The 14479-nt window shown below is 35.8% G+C and overlaps 1 protein-coding gene across 1 annotated transcript in view; it reads left to right on the forward strand.

Moving 5' to 3' along the window:
* PCDH15 (protocadherin related 15) overlaps window positions 1–14479 on the forward strand; it is a 1264171-nt gene that overhangs the window by 1151340 nt on the left and 98352 nt on the right. The window contains exon 28 of the mRNA XM_043926323.1: window positions 13089–13216. Within this exon, the coding sequence (XP_043782258.1) occupies window positions 13089–13216 (128 nt within the window). The remainder of the gene's footprint in view (window positions 1–13088; window positions 13217–14479) is intronic.

Raw genomic sequence — 14479 nt, forward strand, 5'->3', positions numbered from 1 at the left:
AGTTTCTCCCTGTGCTGATTTAACATTATCAAAATGTTATTTTTTTTCTTTTTCTTCAGCAGCACTGTAGACATTTATAAATCCTTCAAATCATTACTCATTATTCAGACTGACATAGAAGGGTTGACTGTGATAGCCTGCCCTTTGAAATAGAATTATCTGTTTATTCAAAAACATTTTATTTGGTTTCTATCATCTCCTTGCCTGTATTCTGGAAACTGGTGGGAAATGATCTCTGGTCTCTAATGGACAGTTGTCTTATTTTTATTAAAAATCTTATTTTTATTATGAAAAGAGACTGGAGTATGAATTTTATCCAAGTCTGGGTATGAAGTCTGGCTCTTCCTTATTACAGGGACTTAATTGCATTAACTTTTAATTTATTTGAAAAGCAGAAATGATAATCTACTTCATGGATGATTTAAAAGATTTTAAAGAGATCATGTAAACAAAAGAGCCAGCACAAGGACTAATACAGAGAATATATACAAAAAAGAAAAATGCATTTCCCTTTCTTTCTGTCAAAATATGGTAAGCCAGAGTTGACTTATTAATTTCTTCTCAATGAATTTTATACTACCTTTTTCGACAAAACTGCTATAAAGTCTCAAGAAGAAAAAATGTAATGTTTTCTGTTGAGTATTTGTGGGTATGGGAAGGGGCTATCGGGTGTATTTAGGGACATGTATGATGATTCAAGACTGCCTATTTAACATTAGTCATTACAGTCAATATATTTTTTCAAGTGCTTAGTACATTGCACTTTCAAGATACAATCTTTTTGTTTGTTGGCTTGTTTCTTTGTTTTTGTTGCTGTTCAGTTTTTAAGACATGTCTGACTCTGCCAACCCATGGATTGCAGCATGTCAGGCTCCTCTGTCCTCCCCTATCTCCCAGAGTTTGCTCAAATTCATGACATTTTGTCAGTAACACTATCTGAACCTCTCATCTTCTGCTGCCCCTTTCTCCTTTTGCCTTCAATCTTTCCCAGAATCAGGGTCTTTTCCAAAGAGTTGGATGTTAGAATCAGGTGGCCTAAATATTGGAGCTTCAGCCTCAGCAACAGATTTTCCTGTGAATATTCAGGGTTTATTTCCTTTAGGATTGACTGGTTTGATCTTCTTGGTGTCCAAGGGACTCTCAAGAATCTTCTCCAGCACCACAATTCAAAAGCATCAATTCTTCAGCATTCACTCTTCTTTATGGTCCAACTCTTACATTCATACATGACTACTGGAAAAACCATAGCTATGACTATGCGAATATTTGTCGAAAAGTGATGTCACTGTTTTTTAATATGCTTTCCTCCCAAGGAGGAGAAGGCAATGGCAGCCCACTCCAGTATTCTTGCCTGGAGAATCCCATGGACAGAAGAACCTGGTGGGCTGCAGTCCATGGGGTCATGAAGAGTCGGACACGACTGAGTGATTTCACTTTCACGCATTGGAGAAGGCAATGGCAACCCACTCCAGCGTTTTTGCCTGGAGAATCCCAGGGATGGCGGAGCCTGGTGGGCTGCTATCTGTGGGGTTGCATAGAGTCAGACATGACTGAAGCGACTTAGCAGCAGCAGCAGCAGCCTCCCAAGGAGCAAGTGTCTTTATTTTATGGCTGCAGTTACCATCAAGTGATTTCAAGGAAAGAAAATCTGTCACTGCTTCCACTTTTTCCTCTTCTATTTGCAATGAAGGGACTGGATGCCATGATCTTAGTTTTTTAATGTTGAGTTTCAAGTCAGCTTTTTCACTCTCCTTTTTCACCTTCATCAAGAGGCTGTTTAGTTTCTCTTTGCCTTTAGAGTGGTATACATCTGCATATCTGAGACTGTTGATATTTCTCCTAGCAATCTTGATCCTAGCCTGTAGATTCATTAAGTTCATCATTTCTCATGATGTACTCTGCATATAAGTTAAATGAGCAGGATCACAATATACAGACTTATCATAATGCTTTCACAATTTAGAACCAGTCAGTTGTTCCATGCCTAGCTGTTGCTTCTTGACTTGCATACAAGTTTCTCATAAGACAGGTAAGGTGGTCTGGTATCCCCTTCTCCTTAAGAATTTTCCAGCTTTTTTGTTATCCACATAGTCAAAGTCTCTAGAGTAGTCAATGAAACAGAAGTAGATGCTTTTTTTTTTTCTCCTGGAATTCCTTGCTTTCTCTATAATCCAGTGGATATTGGCAATTTGGTCTCTGGTTCTTCTGCCTTTTCTAAACCCAGCTTGTACATCTGGAAGTTCTTGGTTCATGTAGTACCAAAGCCTAACTTGAAGGATTTTGAGCATTACCTTGTTAGCATGTGAAATGAGTGCAATTGTATGGTAATTTGAACATTCTTTGGCATTGTTCTTCTTTGGGACTGGAATGAAAACTGACTTCCAGTCCTGTGACCTCTGCTGAGTTTTCCAAATTTGTCAACATATTGAATACAGGACTTCAACAGCATCATCTTTTAGGATTTGAAATAGCTCAGCTGGAAATTTTATCACCTCCACTAGCTTTGTTTATAGTAATGTTGCCTAAGGCCCACATCACTTCATACTCCAGGTTGTCTGGCTCTAGGTGAATGAACACACAATCATGGTTATCTGGATCATTAAGACTTCTTTTTTTTTTTTAAATAGTTCATCTGTATATTCTTGTCACTTCTTAATCTCTTCTGCTTCTTTTTTTTTCTTTTTTTTTTTTCCTCTTTTTTTATTGTTTTTCCATTTATTTCTTCTGCTTCTATCCATTTATCTCTTCTGTTTCTATTAGGTCCTTCAGTTTTTGTCTTTATAATGCCCATCCTTGCATGAAATGTTTCCTTGGTATCTCCAATTTTCTTGAAGAGACATCTAGTCTTTCCCATTCTATTGTTTTCCTCTATTTCTTTTCATTGTTCATCTAAAAATGTTTATTTTTATAAGAATATTTATTTATATATTGTTTATGTAAGAATGTTTACTTATATATTAAGTGTTTATATAATTTACCAAATTCATCAACTATTGCTCCTATTTAAGTGAAATAACTTTGGGCTTAAACACATTAAACATATAATTTTGTTTTTGAATATGTGTCTAAAATACAAAGTTCATTTAATGGTCCATTCAAGCATAATTATTTTTTCCTCAGCTATGACTTTGCATTTCAGGGTAAAATAATTATTTTTAAGTTTGTATGTCCACAAAGTACTTTTACATCAAATATTGTAGTGTATGTCTTTCTCAAAGACTGTTGACATTTTTAAATGAACTTTTCACAAATTTATAGTCTTGCCATATAAACAAAACTATACATAATTAATATAGCACTTTTACTGTCTCCCAGTAAAAGTAGTTTTCCACTAAATTATTTGATATTTCTTATATAATAACCCACAAGGAACAATTTTATTTTGTAATTCAATGCTAGGAATTATTTTTTAATTTCATGAAATTGGTATTCTTCCTCATTCAGAAAATAACAGTAATAATAATACTTTCTCTCTCCTATCTTGAGAGTCAGGGATCTCAGACATATTTGATACAGTGAGACCAGGATGTATTTAATGCTTTACATATATTTGTTTATTTAATTCAATTACTTAAATATAATTGTGTGTGTGCATGTGAAAGTCACTCAGTTGTATCTGACTCTTTATAACCCGATGGACTGTAAAGTGCTCCGGGCTCCTCCATCCATGGAATTTTCCAGGCAAGAATACTAGAGTTGATTGCCATTCCCTTCTCTAGAGGATCTTCCTAACCCAAACTCAGGTCTCTTGCATTGCAGGCAGATTCTTTACCATCTGAGCCACCAGGGAAGCCCTTATATATACTTTACTACCTTGTCATTGTTGAGAAACTTAGCTCGTAAAGGGTAAATAACAATGTAAGGTCATACTGTATATATGGAGTATTACTGGCATCTCACCCAAGCTCTGGCTCCACAACTTGTGCTTAAATGTGTTTATTTCCCAGTTCACCACTACAGAAGTTTTATTGGTCCTTATGGCTTCTGTATTAAGCTGCTTTTGTGGAGAGAGTTGGAGTTTAATAGATACAAATAAATTAAAATAGTGCCTGTTTATTTTCAATGGAAAAGCACTGAGCTAAAAGTCATCATCATTCCCTTGCAAATGCTTTAAAATGCATCAGTTTGCTTTCAGAGATTAGCATAAAATTGTAAGCAAAACCACTGAAAAGAAATAATATTGCATTCTTAGCTTCTATGTTGATGGTAACTGTTTATAGGGAAACTACATTTATTAAATTTTTCTAATGAGAAAACTATGTTAATATGGAAACAAAGCCAAACTTTAATTAATATTTAGAATATTACTCTCCTGTTATCACATCACTATAGTAAAATCATCAATGTCATCATTTTCTTCATTAAAACACTTAGCTAAAAATCAAGTGTATGTTATAGTAATCCAAGCATAAGCTTTTGAAGCCAGTAGTTACATACTGTTATTACTTTAGTTCAGCTATTAACCATTCACAAACACATGCACAAAAACATATGTTTTAGATACAACAATTAAAATCATGCAAAAGCAAATTAACATCAAACTAAATTAAAGTACTATTAAAATGACCCTCAAAATATTCAGTCTCTCTTGCTGCCTAGCTATTTAAAATAAACAGTGCATATAAGTATGACTAAGAATAATTCCTGCAGAGAAAAAAGCTGAGAAATAAGAAATAGTGACTTTTCTCATTCTAACATACTTAATAATTTATTTTTCAAAAAAATCATGTATATATATTCCTACTAGTTCCATATAATAGACATACTATATCATATTTCCTATATACTTTTTATTCAAACTCTATTACCTTAGTGAATAACCATAAAGCCCTCAGTAGGGTCAGATTAAATGCTTACCTTAGATGATCCTTTTGTTCTTATATCTTACTTCATCTCTAGAAACAGTCATTTATCTGGAATATAAATTAGGGCAGAGGAACAAAAAGGAAGTTACTATAGTCCATGAAATTCTGAATGATTTTAACTTTCTTCCTTATTCAGATGCTAAGTAGTGCCTGACTCTTTGTGACCCCATGGACTGTAGCATGCCAGACTTTGTTACCCTTCACTATCTCCCTGAGTTTTCTCAAACTCATGCCCATTAGTCAGTGATGCCATCCATCCATCTTATCCTCTGTTGACCCCTTATTCTTCTGCCTTCAATCTTCCCCAGCATCAAGGTTTTTTCCAATGAGTCAGCCGTTCCCATCAGATGGCCAAAGTTTTGGACCTTAAGCTTCAGCATCAGAACTTCCAATGAATATTGAGAGTTGATTTCCTTTAGGGTTGATTGGTATGATATCCTTGCAGTCAAAGGGTTTCTTAAGAGTCTTTTCCAGCACCACAATTCAAAAGGATCAACTCTTAAGCACTCAGCCTTCTTTATGCTCCAACTCTCACATCTGTACATGACTACTGGAAAAAACAGAGCTTTGACTACACAGACCTTTCTTGGCAAAGTGATGTCTTTTTAATGTGCTCTCTAGGTTTGTCATAGCTTTCCTTCCAAGGAGTTCGGTTCTGTTCAGTCACTCAATCATGTCTGACACTTTGCAACCCCATGGACTGCAGCACTCCAAGCTTACCTGTCCATCACCTAATCCTGGAGCTTGCTCAAACTCATGTCCTTCAAGTCAGTGATGCTATCCAATATCTCATCCTCTGTCATCCCCTTCTCCTCCTGCCTTCAATCTTTCCCAGCATCAAGGTCTTTTCCAATGAGTCAGTTCTTCACATCAGGTGGCCAAAGTATTGGAGCTTCAGCTTCAGCATCAGTCCTTCCAATGAATATGCAAGGAGTTAAGTGTCTTTTAATTTCATGGTTGCAGTCACATCTGCAGTGACTTTTGGTGCCCAAGAAAAAAATCTGTCACTGCTTCCACTTTTTCATCTTCTATTTGCCATGAAGTGATGGGACCAGATGCCATGATCTTAGTTTTCTTGAATGTTGAGTTTTAAGCCAATGTTTTCACTCTGTCTCTTTAGTTCCTCTTCACTTTCTGCCATTAAAGTGGTATTCATCTCCTTACCTAAGGTTATTGATATTTTTCCCATCAATCTTGATTCCAGCTTGTGAGTCATCCAACCCACTGTTTCCCATGATGTACTCTGCATAAACGTCAAATAAGCAGGGTGACAATATACAGCCTTGTACTTCTTTCCCAGTTTGGAACCAGTCTGTTGTTCCATGGCTGATTCTAACTGTTGCTTCTTGACTTGCATTCAGGTTTCTTAGGAGACAGGTAAAGTGATCTGATATTCCTGTCCCTGAAGAATTTCCCACAGTTTGTTATGATCCACACAGCCAGAGGTTTAGCATAGTCAATGAAGCAGAAGAAGATGTTTTTCTGGAATTCTCGTGCTTTTTTTTTTTAATGATCCAAGTGGCAATTTAAGATTTTGTTCCTATGCCTTTTCAAAACCCAGCTTGTATATCTGAAGGTTTTTGGTTCATGTACTACTGAAGCCTACCTTGAAGGATTTTTGAACATTACTTTGCTAGCATGTGAAATGAGCTCAAATGTGTGTTAGTTCAAACATTCTTTGGCATTGCCTTTCTTCGGGATTGAAATGAAAACTGACCTTTTCCAGTTCTGTGGCCACTACTCAATTTTCCAAATTTGCTATCATATTGAGTGCATCCCTTTAACAACATAATTTTTTTAGTATTTGAAATAGCTCAGCTGGAACTCTATCACTTCCACCAGCTTTGTTGGTAATAATGCTTCTTAGACAGCATATGAAAAGCAAAGACATCACTTTGTTGACAAAGATCCATATAGTCAAAGCTATGGTTTTTCTAGTAGTCATGTATGGATGCGAGAGCTGGATCATAAAGAAAGCTGAGCGCTGAAGAATTGACGCTTTTGAACTGTGGTGTTGGAGAAGACTCTTGAGAGTCCCTTGGACTGCAAGGTGATCCAACCAGTCAATCCCAAAGGAAATCAGTCCTGAATATTCTTTGGAAGGACTAATGCTGAAGCTCCAATACTTTGGCAACCTGATGCAAAGAGCTGACTCATTGGAAAAGACTCTGATGCTGGGAAAGTTTGAGGGTCAAAGAAGAAAGAGGCGACAGAGAATGAGATGTCTTGATGGAATCACCAACTTTAGATTTAGCATTTTCCTAATATTAAACGTAAAACAACTATCTTTAAGAGAGATACTCATTATAAAACAATATGCAGTTGTTTGGCACTATTATTTTTCAGGGCTTGAATATGTATCATCTCATTTATGGGGATGAAATACAGTGATTAATTTTATTTAAATAAACACCAGGTAGGGATTTGGTAGCAATTGTAGTTAATTCCACATTTATTAAACATCTACTATGTGCTTCTAAAATTTAATTTGCCAGTAAATAAAGCACAATAATAGCATTACAGGAAAAATAGCATAAAAGTTAGGTGTGTGTGTGTTTGTGTACACAATTTAATAAGGATCTAACTTTGACCTTTTGATACCAGCAAAGTAAGAAATACATAAATCTTGTAATCCAAGCACTTTTTAAAGGTCTCTGCAATAGAATCACATTTGATACAGTTCAAAAAATCAGTTTAATGTGTTACATTTTACAGAGTATTTAACAATAAGAAAAACACCATCCTTGGATTCAGTCTAGTCTAGTGTGTTTTCTTTCAGACTAAGCTCTTTAATTCCCAAATATGATAATCAATACCTCTTTGATGTATATATGCTAGAAATAATTAGATATATGGTTGAAGTTTAGAGCATTCAAACCGAGGGAATATCAGGAGCAGGTGCCACTGCCAACAGGCAATGATAGCAGTGAAGATGAACAAGATTGAATCCCCGACTTAAAAGAACTCAATGGAAATGGTGATAAACAATGTTTTATCAAATAATCGCAGTCCATTTTACCCATTTTAATTGAGTCCTTTGTTGAAGGCATGTGCATGCACATGGCCTCAGGAGAGGATTTTGCTATATATTTGCAAAAACTTTCCATTTTATTTTTATTCCTCTAATCTCTCTCACTCTCGCATTTTAATTAGGGTTTTTCAATCTCATCACTATTCACATTTTGGGCTAGATAATTTTCTGTCGTAAGAGAGTGTCCTATTCATCACAGGGTATTTCTCAGCATCGTTGGCCATTACCAACTAAATTCTAGTATCACTCTCCCCGCTGCCTCATCCTCTGCAGATATCATTACCAAAAGCATCTCTGGATGGGCAAAATTAATCAGAGTTAAGAACCCTTGCTTTTACTCCTTGAATCATTATTTAGAAAGTATTTTATGAGAATCTGATGCAACATAGGCAATAGGCTCATCATGTGGATAGCAGGGCTTCCTAGGTGGCACTAATGGTTAAAACAAACAAAAAAATGCCGGCCAATGAAGGAGATGCAGGAGACCTTGATTCAATCCCTGAGTCGGGAAAATTCTGAAGAGGGGGACGTACCAACCCACTCTAGTATTCTTGTCTGGAGAATCCCATAGATGGAGGAGCCTGGTGGGTTACAGCCCATGGATCACAGAAGAGTCTGATACAACTTAGCACTTAAATAACAACAAGAGAAAGCTAACAGCACAAAATTAATCATTAGAAAGAAAAGGGAAAAATCCACCAAATTTGGTCTTGAAAAACATAGTCTAGTTGTGGCAAGCAGGGACTACTCTTCGTTGTGGTGCACAGGTTTCTCATTTCAGGGCTTTCTCTTGTTGCAGAGCACGGGCTCTAGGTGCACAGGCTTCAGGAGTTAACAGTGTGTGGGCTCAGCAGATGTGGCTTTTAGGCTTAATTGCCCTCAGGCATATGGGATTTTCTAGGATCAGGGATTGAAGGGGTGTCCTCTGAATTGCACCACTAGACCACAAGGGAAGCCCAGCATTAATATTTTTGCTATCAGTTACTCTTCTAAACCTTTTTCAGCTTACTTAGGATGTCTAAAATAGAACAGAAGATCTATTCAAGGAGCTTTCTATTCTGACTTGTACTTCTTTTTCTTAGCTTTACTTCTTAGTAGCTCCTGTTTTCTCTCACTTTAAACTAAGTCCCATGAAGGGAGCTCACATTTCCTTGCATAAAGGATCACTTCTGGACCTTCTTGACTTGCTGAACCTAAAGGTGCTGCCTAAAGAAAATGATCTCTCATACAAAATTGGAGAAAAAGAGTGTCAGTGAAGGAAGGGAAATGAGGCACTGGGCACCCAAATGCATAGAGGGCTGCAATGTCTTTTAACCAAAACTCTTGCCAAGTAAATCTTTCATCCAGCTTATGATTTTTCATCCCCTGTGGTTCTCATTGGGAGGGTCTCATTGTCTCACCCAACCAGAAGGGAGACTATAGGAGGGTATAGGGTCATTATGCATTTGTGTTGTTCTCACAATATTCTCTTATCCATTTTATCAATACCACTTAACTGTCCTCATCTGCACCCCTTCCCGCATCTTTCTTTTTTGTTATGTGCTTCATAACTACTTTAAATAAAGGATATAATATGGAGAAAATAAAAGATTCTGAAAATACTCATGGAGGTAAATAGTAGACTTAAATGAATTTAAATTAGAGTTGCTTCCAAATTTCTGCCTTAGTAATAAATCAAAAACCAAATTAGATGAAAGATCATGATACAGTCCTTAGTTCTCACAATCAGTCAGTGTGCGAGCTTCAGAAATTTACCATGTCATGTATATTGTGTGCTAATTAATCAGTAAATGTACATGAATGCTATTCTAGTGACTAAACTGTAGGGGTACATTTCATTATTTTTGGACTTGTCACCATTTATCTTATATTCTTTGATTAGATACATCATAATTTCCACCCCCCTGCTTTCTTCAGATATAATGGACACATTTAACTGTGTATATTTAAATTGTAAAATGTGGTGTTTTGACATACACTGCTATTGCTTTGTCATTAAATTATGTCCAATCTTTGTGACCTCTTGGACTATAGCCCACCAGGCTCCTCTGTCCATGGGATTTCCTGGCAAGAATACTGGAGTGGGTTGCCACTCCTTCTCCAGGGATTCTTTCCAATACAGATATTGAACCAGAGCCTCCTGCATTGGCAGGATTCTTTACCACTGAGCCACATACATATATACTGTGAAATGCATACATAAGTTAGTTATCACATCTATTAACTCACAAAGGTAACGTTTGTGTTCTTCTGTGTGTGTGTGTAGTAACATGTTAAATCTACTCTGTTAGTAGATATGAGTACATAGTATAGAATCATTAAGTATCATCACCATGTTGACCATTAGATCTTCGCTTATACTTTAAGATTCACTTATTTTTTTAACTATCAAATGTAGAACTCTTAGCTTTGATTCCAGAATTTAAAAATTGCTTGCTACTAAGATGAAAATGGGTGTCATTTTGGATGAACTCTGTTGCTGGCTGACCAGGGTGCAATTCAGAGCCCTGGTGCTGCAGGAGAGAAAAGCATAGTCTGCATTAGCCTCACTTCCTTGCTAGTACCCTTCCCTGTTGGCCTAGCACATTTTTTCTCTTTGATTCCAGTTTGTCCAGTTTAGGAATTGTGGGAAAGATATCTATTTCTGCTTTATTGACTATGCCAAAGCCTTTGACTGTGTGGATCACAATAAACTGTGGAAAATTCTGAGAGAGATGGGAATACCAGACCACCTGACCTGCCTCTTGAGAAACCTGTATGCAGGTCAGGAATCAACAGTTAGGACTGGACATGGAACAACAGACTGGTTCCAAATAGGAAAAGGAGTACGTCAAGGCTGTATATTGTCACCCTGCTTATTTAACTTATATGCAGAGTACATCATGAGAAACCCTGGGCTGGAGGAAGCACAAGCTGGAATCAAGATTGCTGGGAGAAATATCAATAACCACAGATATGCAGATGACACCACCCTGATGGAAGAAAGTGAAGAAGAACTAAAGAGCCTCTTGATGAAAGTGAAAGAAGAGAGTGAAAAGGTTGGCTTATCGCTCAACATTCAGAAAACGAAGATCACGGCATCTGGTCACATCACTTCATGGGAAATGGGGAAACAGTGGAAACAGTAGCTGACTTTATTTTGGGGGGCTCCAAAATCACTGCAGATGGTGACTGCAGCCATGAAATTAAAAAACGCTTACTCCTTGGAAGGAAAGGTATGACCAACCTAGATAGCATATTGAAAAGCAGAGACATTACTTTGTCAACAAAGGTCCATTTAGGCAAGGCTATGGTTTTGCTAGTAGTCATGTATGGATGTGAGAGTTGGACTATAAAGAAAGCTGAGTGCCGAAGAATTGATGCTTTTGAACTGTGGTGGTGGAGAAGACTCTTGAGAGTCCCTTGAACTGCAAGGAGATCCAGCCAGTCCATCCTAAAGGAGATGAGTCCTGGGTGTTCATTGGAAGGACTGATGTTGAAGCTGAAACTCCAATACTTTGGCCACCTGATGTGAAGAGCTGACTCATTTGGAAAGACCCTGATGCTGGGAAGGATTGGGGGCAGGAGAAGGGGACGGCAGAGGATGAGATGATTGGATGGCATCCCCGACTTCATGGACATGGGTTTGGGTGGACTCTGGGAGTTGGTGATGGACAGGGAGGCCTGGCATGCTGTGATTCATGGGACCGCAAAGAGTCAGACATGACTGAGCAACTGAACTGAACTGAACTGAGTAGCAGCAAGACAGTGGTAAAACTCTGGAATTAATTCTCTTGTCTCACTGATCTTTCCCAAGTCAAGCAAAAAGGTGCCCATTTCTAAATTCTTATAAGGATAATGAAGATTATTCATTCATTTATTCAGTCAACACAGAAATATTATATATCTATGATCTACCCACTGTGCTAGTAGCTTCATGTTAATTAGTTATGGTTGAAAATACAATAAAGTAATAAAATCCAGACGTGCCTGATAGTTTGTAGATCAGTTGCTCTATATTTGATCCTACACGGAATGCATGAGAAAAGTTTACTTAGGTACATCAGAATATTTTTGCAATTTAAACCTGCATTTTACAAAATGTTTATCATGTATTCCTCATTTTATCTAATTTGTAAGTTATTTTTATCAGATTCTTTGTTAAACAGTCATTTGTGGACTAATAAAAAGTTTTTTTCCTTAAAGGTGTGATGATTGAAGGAGTGAGATTAAACATGTGATGAAGAAATGTATCCCTTATTGTATGTTTAATGTGGTTTAAATTATAAAACCCAGGGTTTATAAGTCATATAATACACATCTCTCCACTTATATCTTTTTCAATAAATGCAGCATAGTCTCTGATACACAGTAAAACTTGTTTTCCCTTGGTGGGAATAAGTCCCTCACCCAACCATTGTATACTATATAGATAGATAGATATAGATAGATATATACATACACATATATATATGTTATATATATGTTACATATGTATATACTGCATATGTACATATACTATATACAGGCTTCCTGGGTGGCTCAGCAGTAAGGTATCCACCTGCAGTGCAGAAGACACAGGAGACATGGGTTTGATCCCTGGGTCAGGAAGATCCCCCGTAGAAGGGCATGGCAACCTACTCCAGCATTCTTGCCTGAAGAATTCCATGGGCAGAGGAGCTGGTGGGCTATAGTCCATAGTGTTGCAGAGTGGGATATGGTTGAGCATGCATACACATACTACATATATATGCTGCATTTTAAGCTAAGAAAATATCATTGCTAGTTACATACTTAAGAATAAAGTTTTAAAATTTATAGCAGACTTTATTGTTTCATAAGTTGTTTAATATATTTGTGTCATTTCGATGTAATTTGGTAATGTGTATGAAGTAATTGTGAATACAAATTGTTGAGTTGTTTTACTAAAATTAGCAAAATGCAATACTTTACTGCCTATTAAATCCAGTAAAATAAATTAAGAAGACATTATAATTAAAAGAAATAGCAGCAACTTAACATCATGATGCCAGAAACATCATTATCAGTGTCCTCTGTGGGTATAGGGTATTAAGCATGCCAAATAGGAATGACTATATGAATTAAGTGATTTACATTGTTCAGGAAAAAAAAAAAGTATAAGTGTCTACTCCACTCCATTTTTTTCCAGTGAGTAACCATCAATGAAATATATACTGTTTGTTATCTTCCAGGCAATACAGCTAAAGTGTATATTGAGATTCAGGATGAAAATGATCATCCCCCAGTGTTTCAGAAAAAATTCTACATTGGAGGTGTGTCTGAAGATGCAAGGATGTTTGCTTCTGTGCTAAGAGTTAAGGTATGAGAACGTTTGTTGAGATACAGAATTAAAAGTGAAAACAAATAGCTCACATTTTGCAAATAAATTATAGCCATATAATTTATATTAACTGAATGCATATTTCTATTGTTTAAATGAAAATCTGAAGCTTATAGATATATGAGTTTAATTAGTCAAACTAAATACAGATTAATTATGAGGTGAAAGCTGAATAACTTTTGCACTTTATTTTCACTATAAAAATAGAAACAAATTTCTTATGATGTTTTACATAGAATAGAATATTAAGATGTATGTTTTCCTAGTAGATTTGTATGCCTTTTATATTAAGGTCTGATTTAGAATAATTCCAAAGATTCTCAGAATGGAGTCTTATAGCAAATATAAAATTGCTATTTTCTAATTGAAGAAGTAATGAAACAAATTTTGTAATTTTTTTTAACAATCAGTTTTAAAAATTCAAAATGTTAGTTGAATCAATGTGAAAAATAATGCTACTAACATCAATACTTTAGTAAAGATTTTTAAAAACCTTGATAGGTCAGAAATATTTTGCTCACCTAGTTTAAAAATACAACATCTAAGATTAAAGTTGCTAATTTGAAATTTTTCTTTAGTTAATTACCAAATATGTGTTCAATAGTAAGCAGTACATAAATTTGAAGAATGTTTTATAACTAAGAAATAAGCTTGTAAATATTGCATTACACTAAGGGAAATTTTGTAGGCTATAAGACTTTATTAGATTTACTTTTTTGAAACTATTTTAATGATCAAATTTTAAAATAGCTATTAATGTAAAAACATAAAACCTAAATGTCTCTAAGCAAATCCAGCTGTTGATTGCTTCTAGTTTGGCACATGAGTAAATAATTGCCTTTCTTTCCCTATTATCAGGATCATCATGATTGAGTTCTTCTTACATGTGATTTTTATCACCTTATAAACATTCTTAATAAGAAAGAAAAATCAAGCAAATAAAGCATGTGTGTGTACTTGCAAAATATCTCTTTCACAGTGCCAGATTCGGACTCTTGATTTGAATCATCAGTTAAAACTAAAATTGGTCTACAAATTTAAGCCAACACATTATATCCAATTCGTGTTATGATTAACAAATAACAGTCCTTTGTTGATGATATTTATCTTATTTTACAGTTTAGTATTATAAAGGATTGATTCAGTTCATTCATTCAGTTGGTAAATAACTTCTGAATGTTTATAGTCTGCATTGTTCTAGAAGCTGGACATAGAGCAATTGAAAAATAATCAAACAAACAA

The sequence above is a fragment of the Cervus elaphus genome, chromosome 15, assembly GCF_910594005.1.
Source record: "Cervus elaphus chromosome 15, mCerEla1.1, whole genome shotgun sequence".
NCBI lineage: Eukaryota > Metazoa > Chordata > Mammalia > Artiodactyla > Cervidae > Cervus > Cervus elaphus.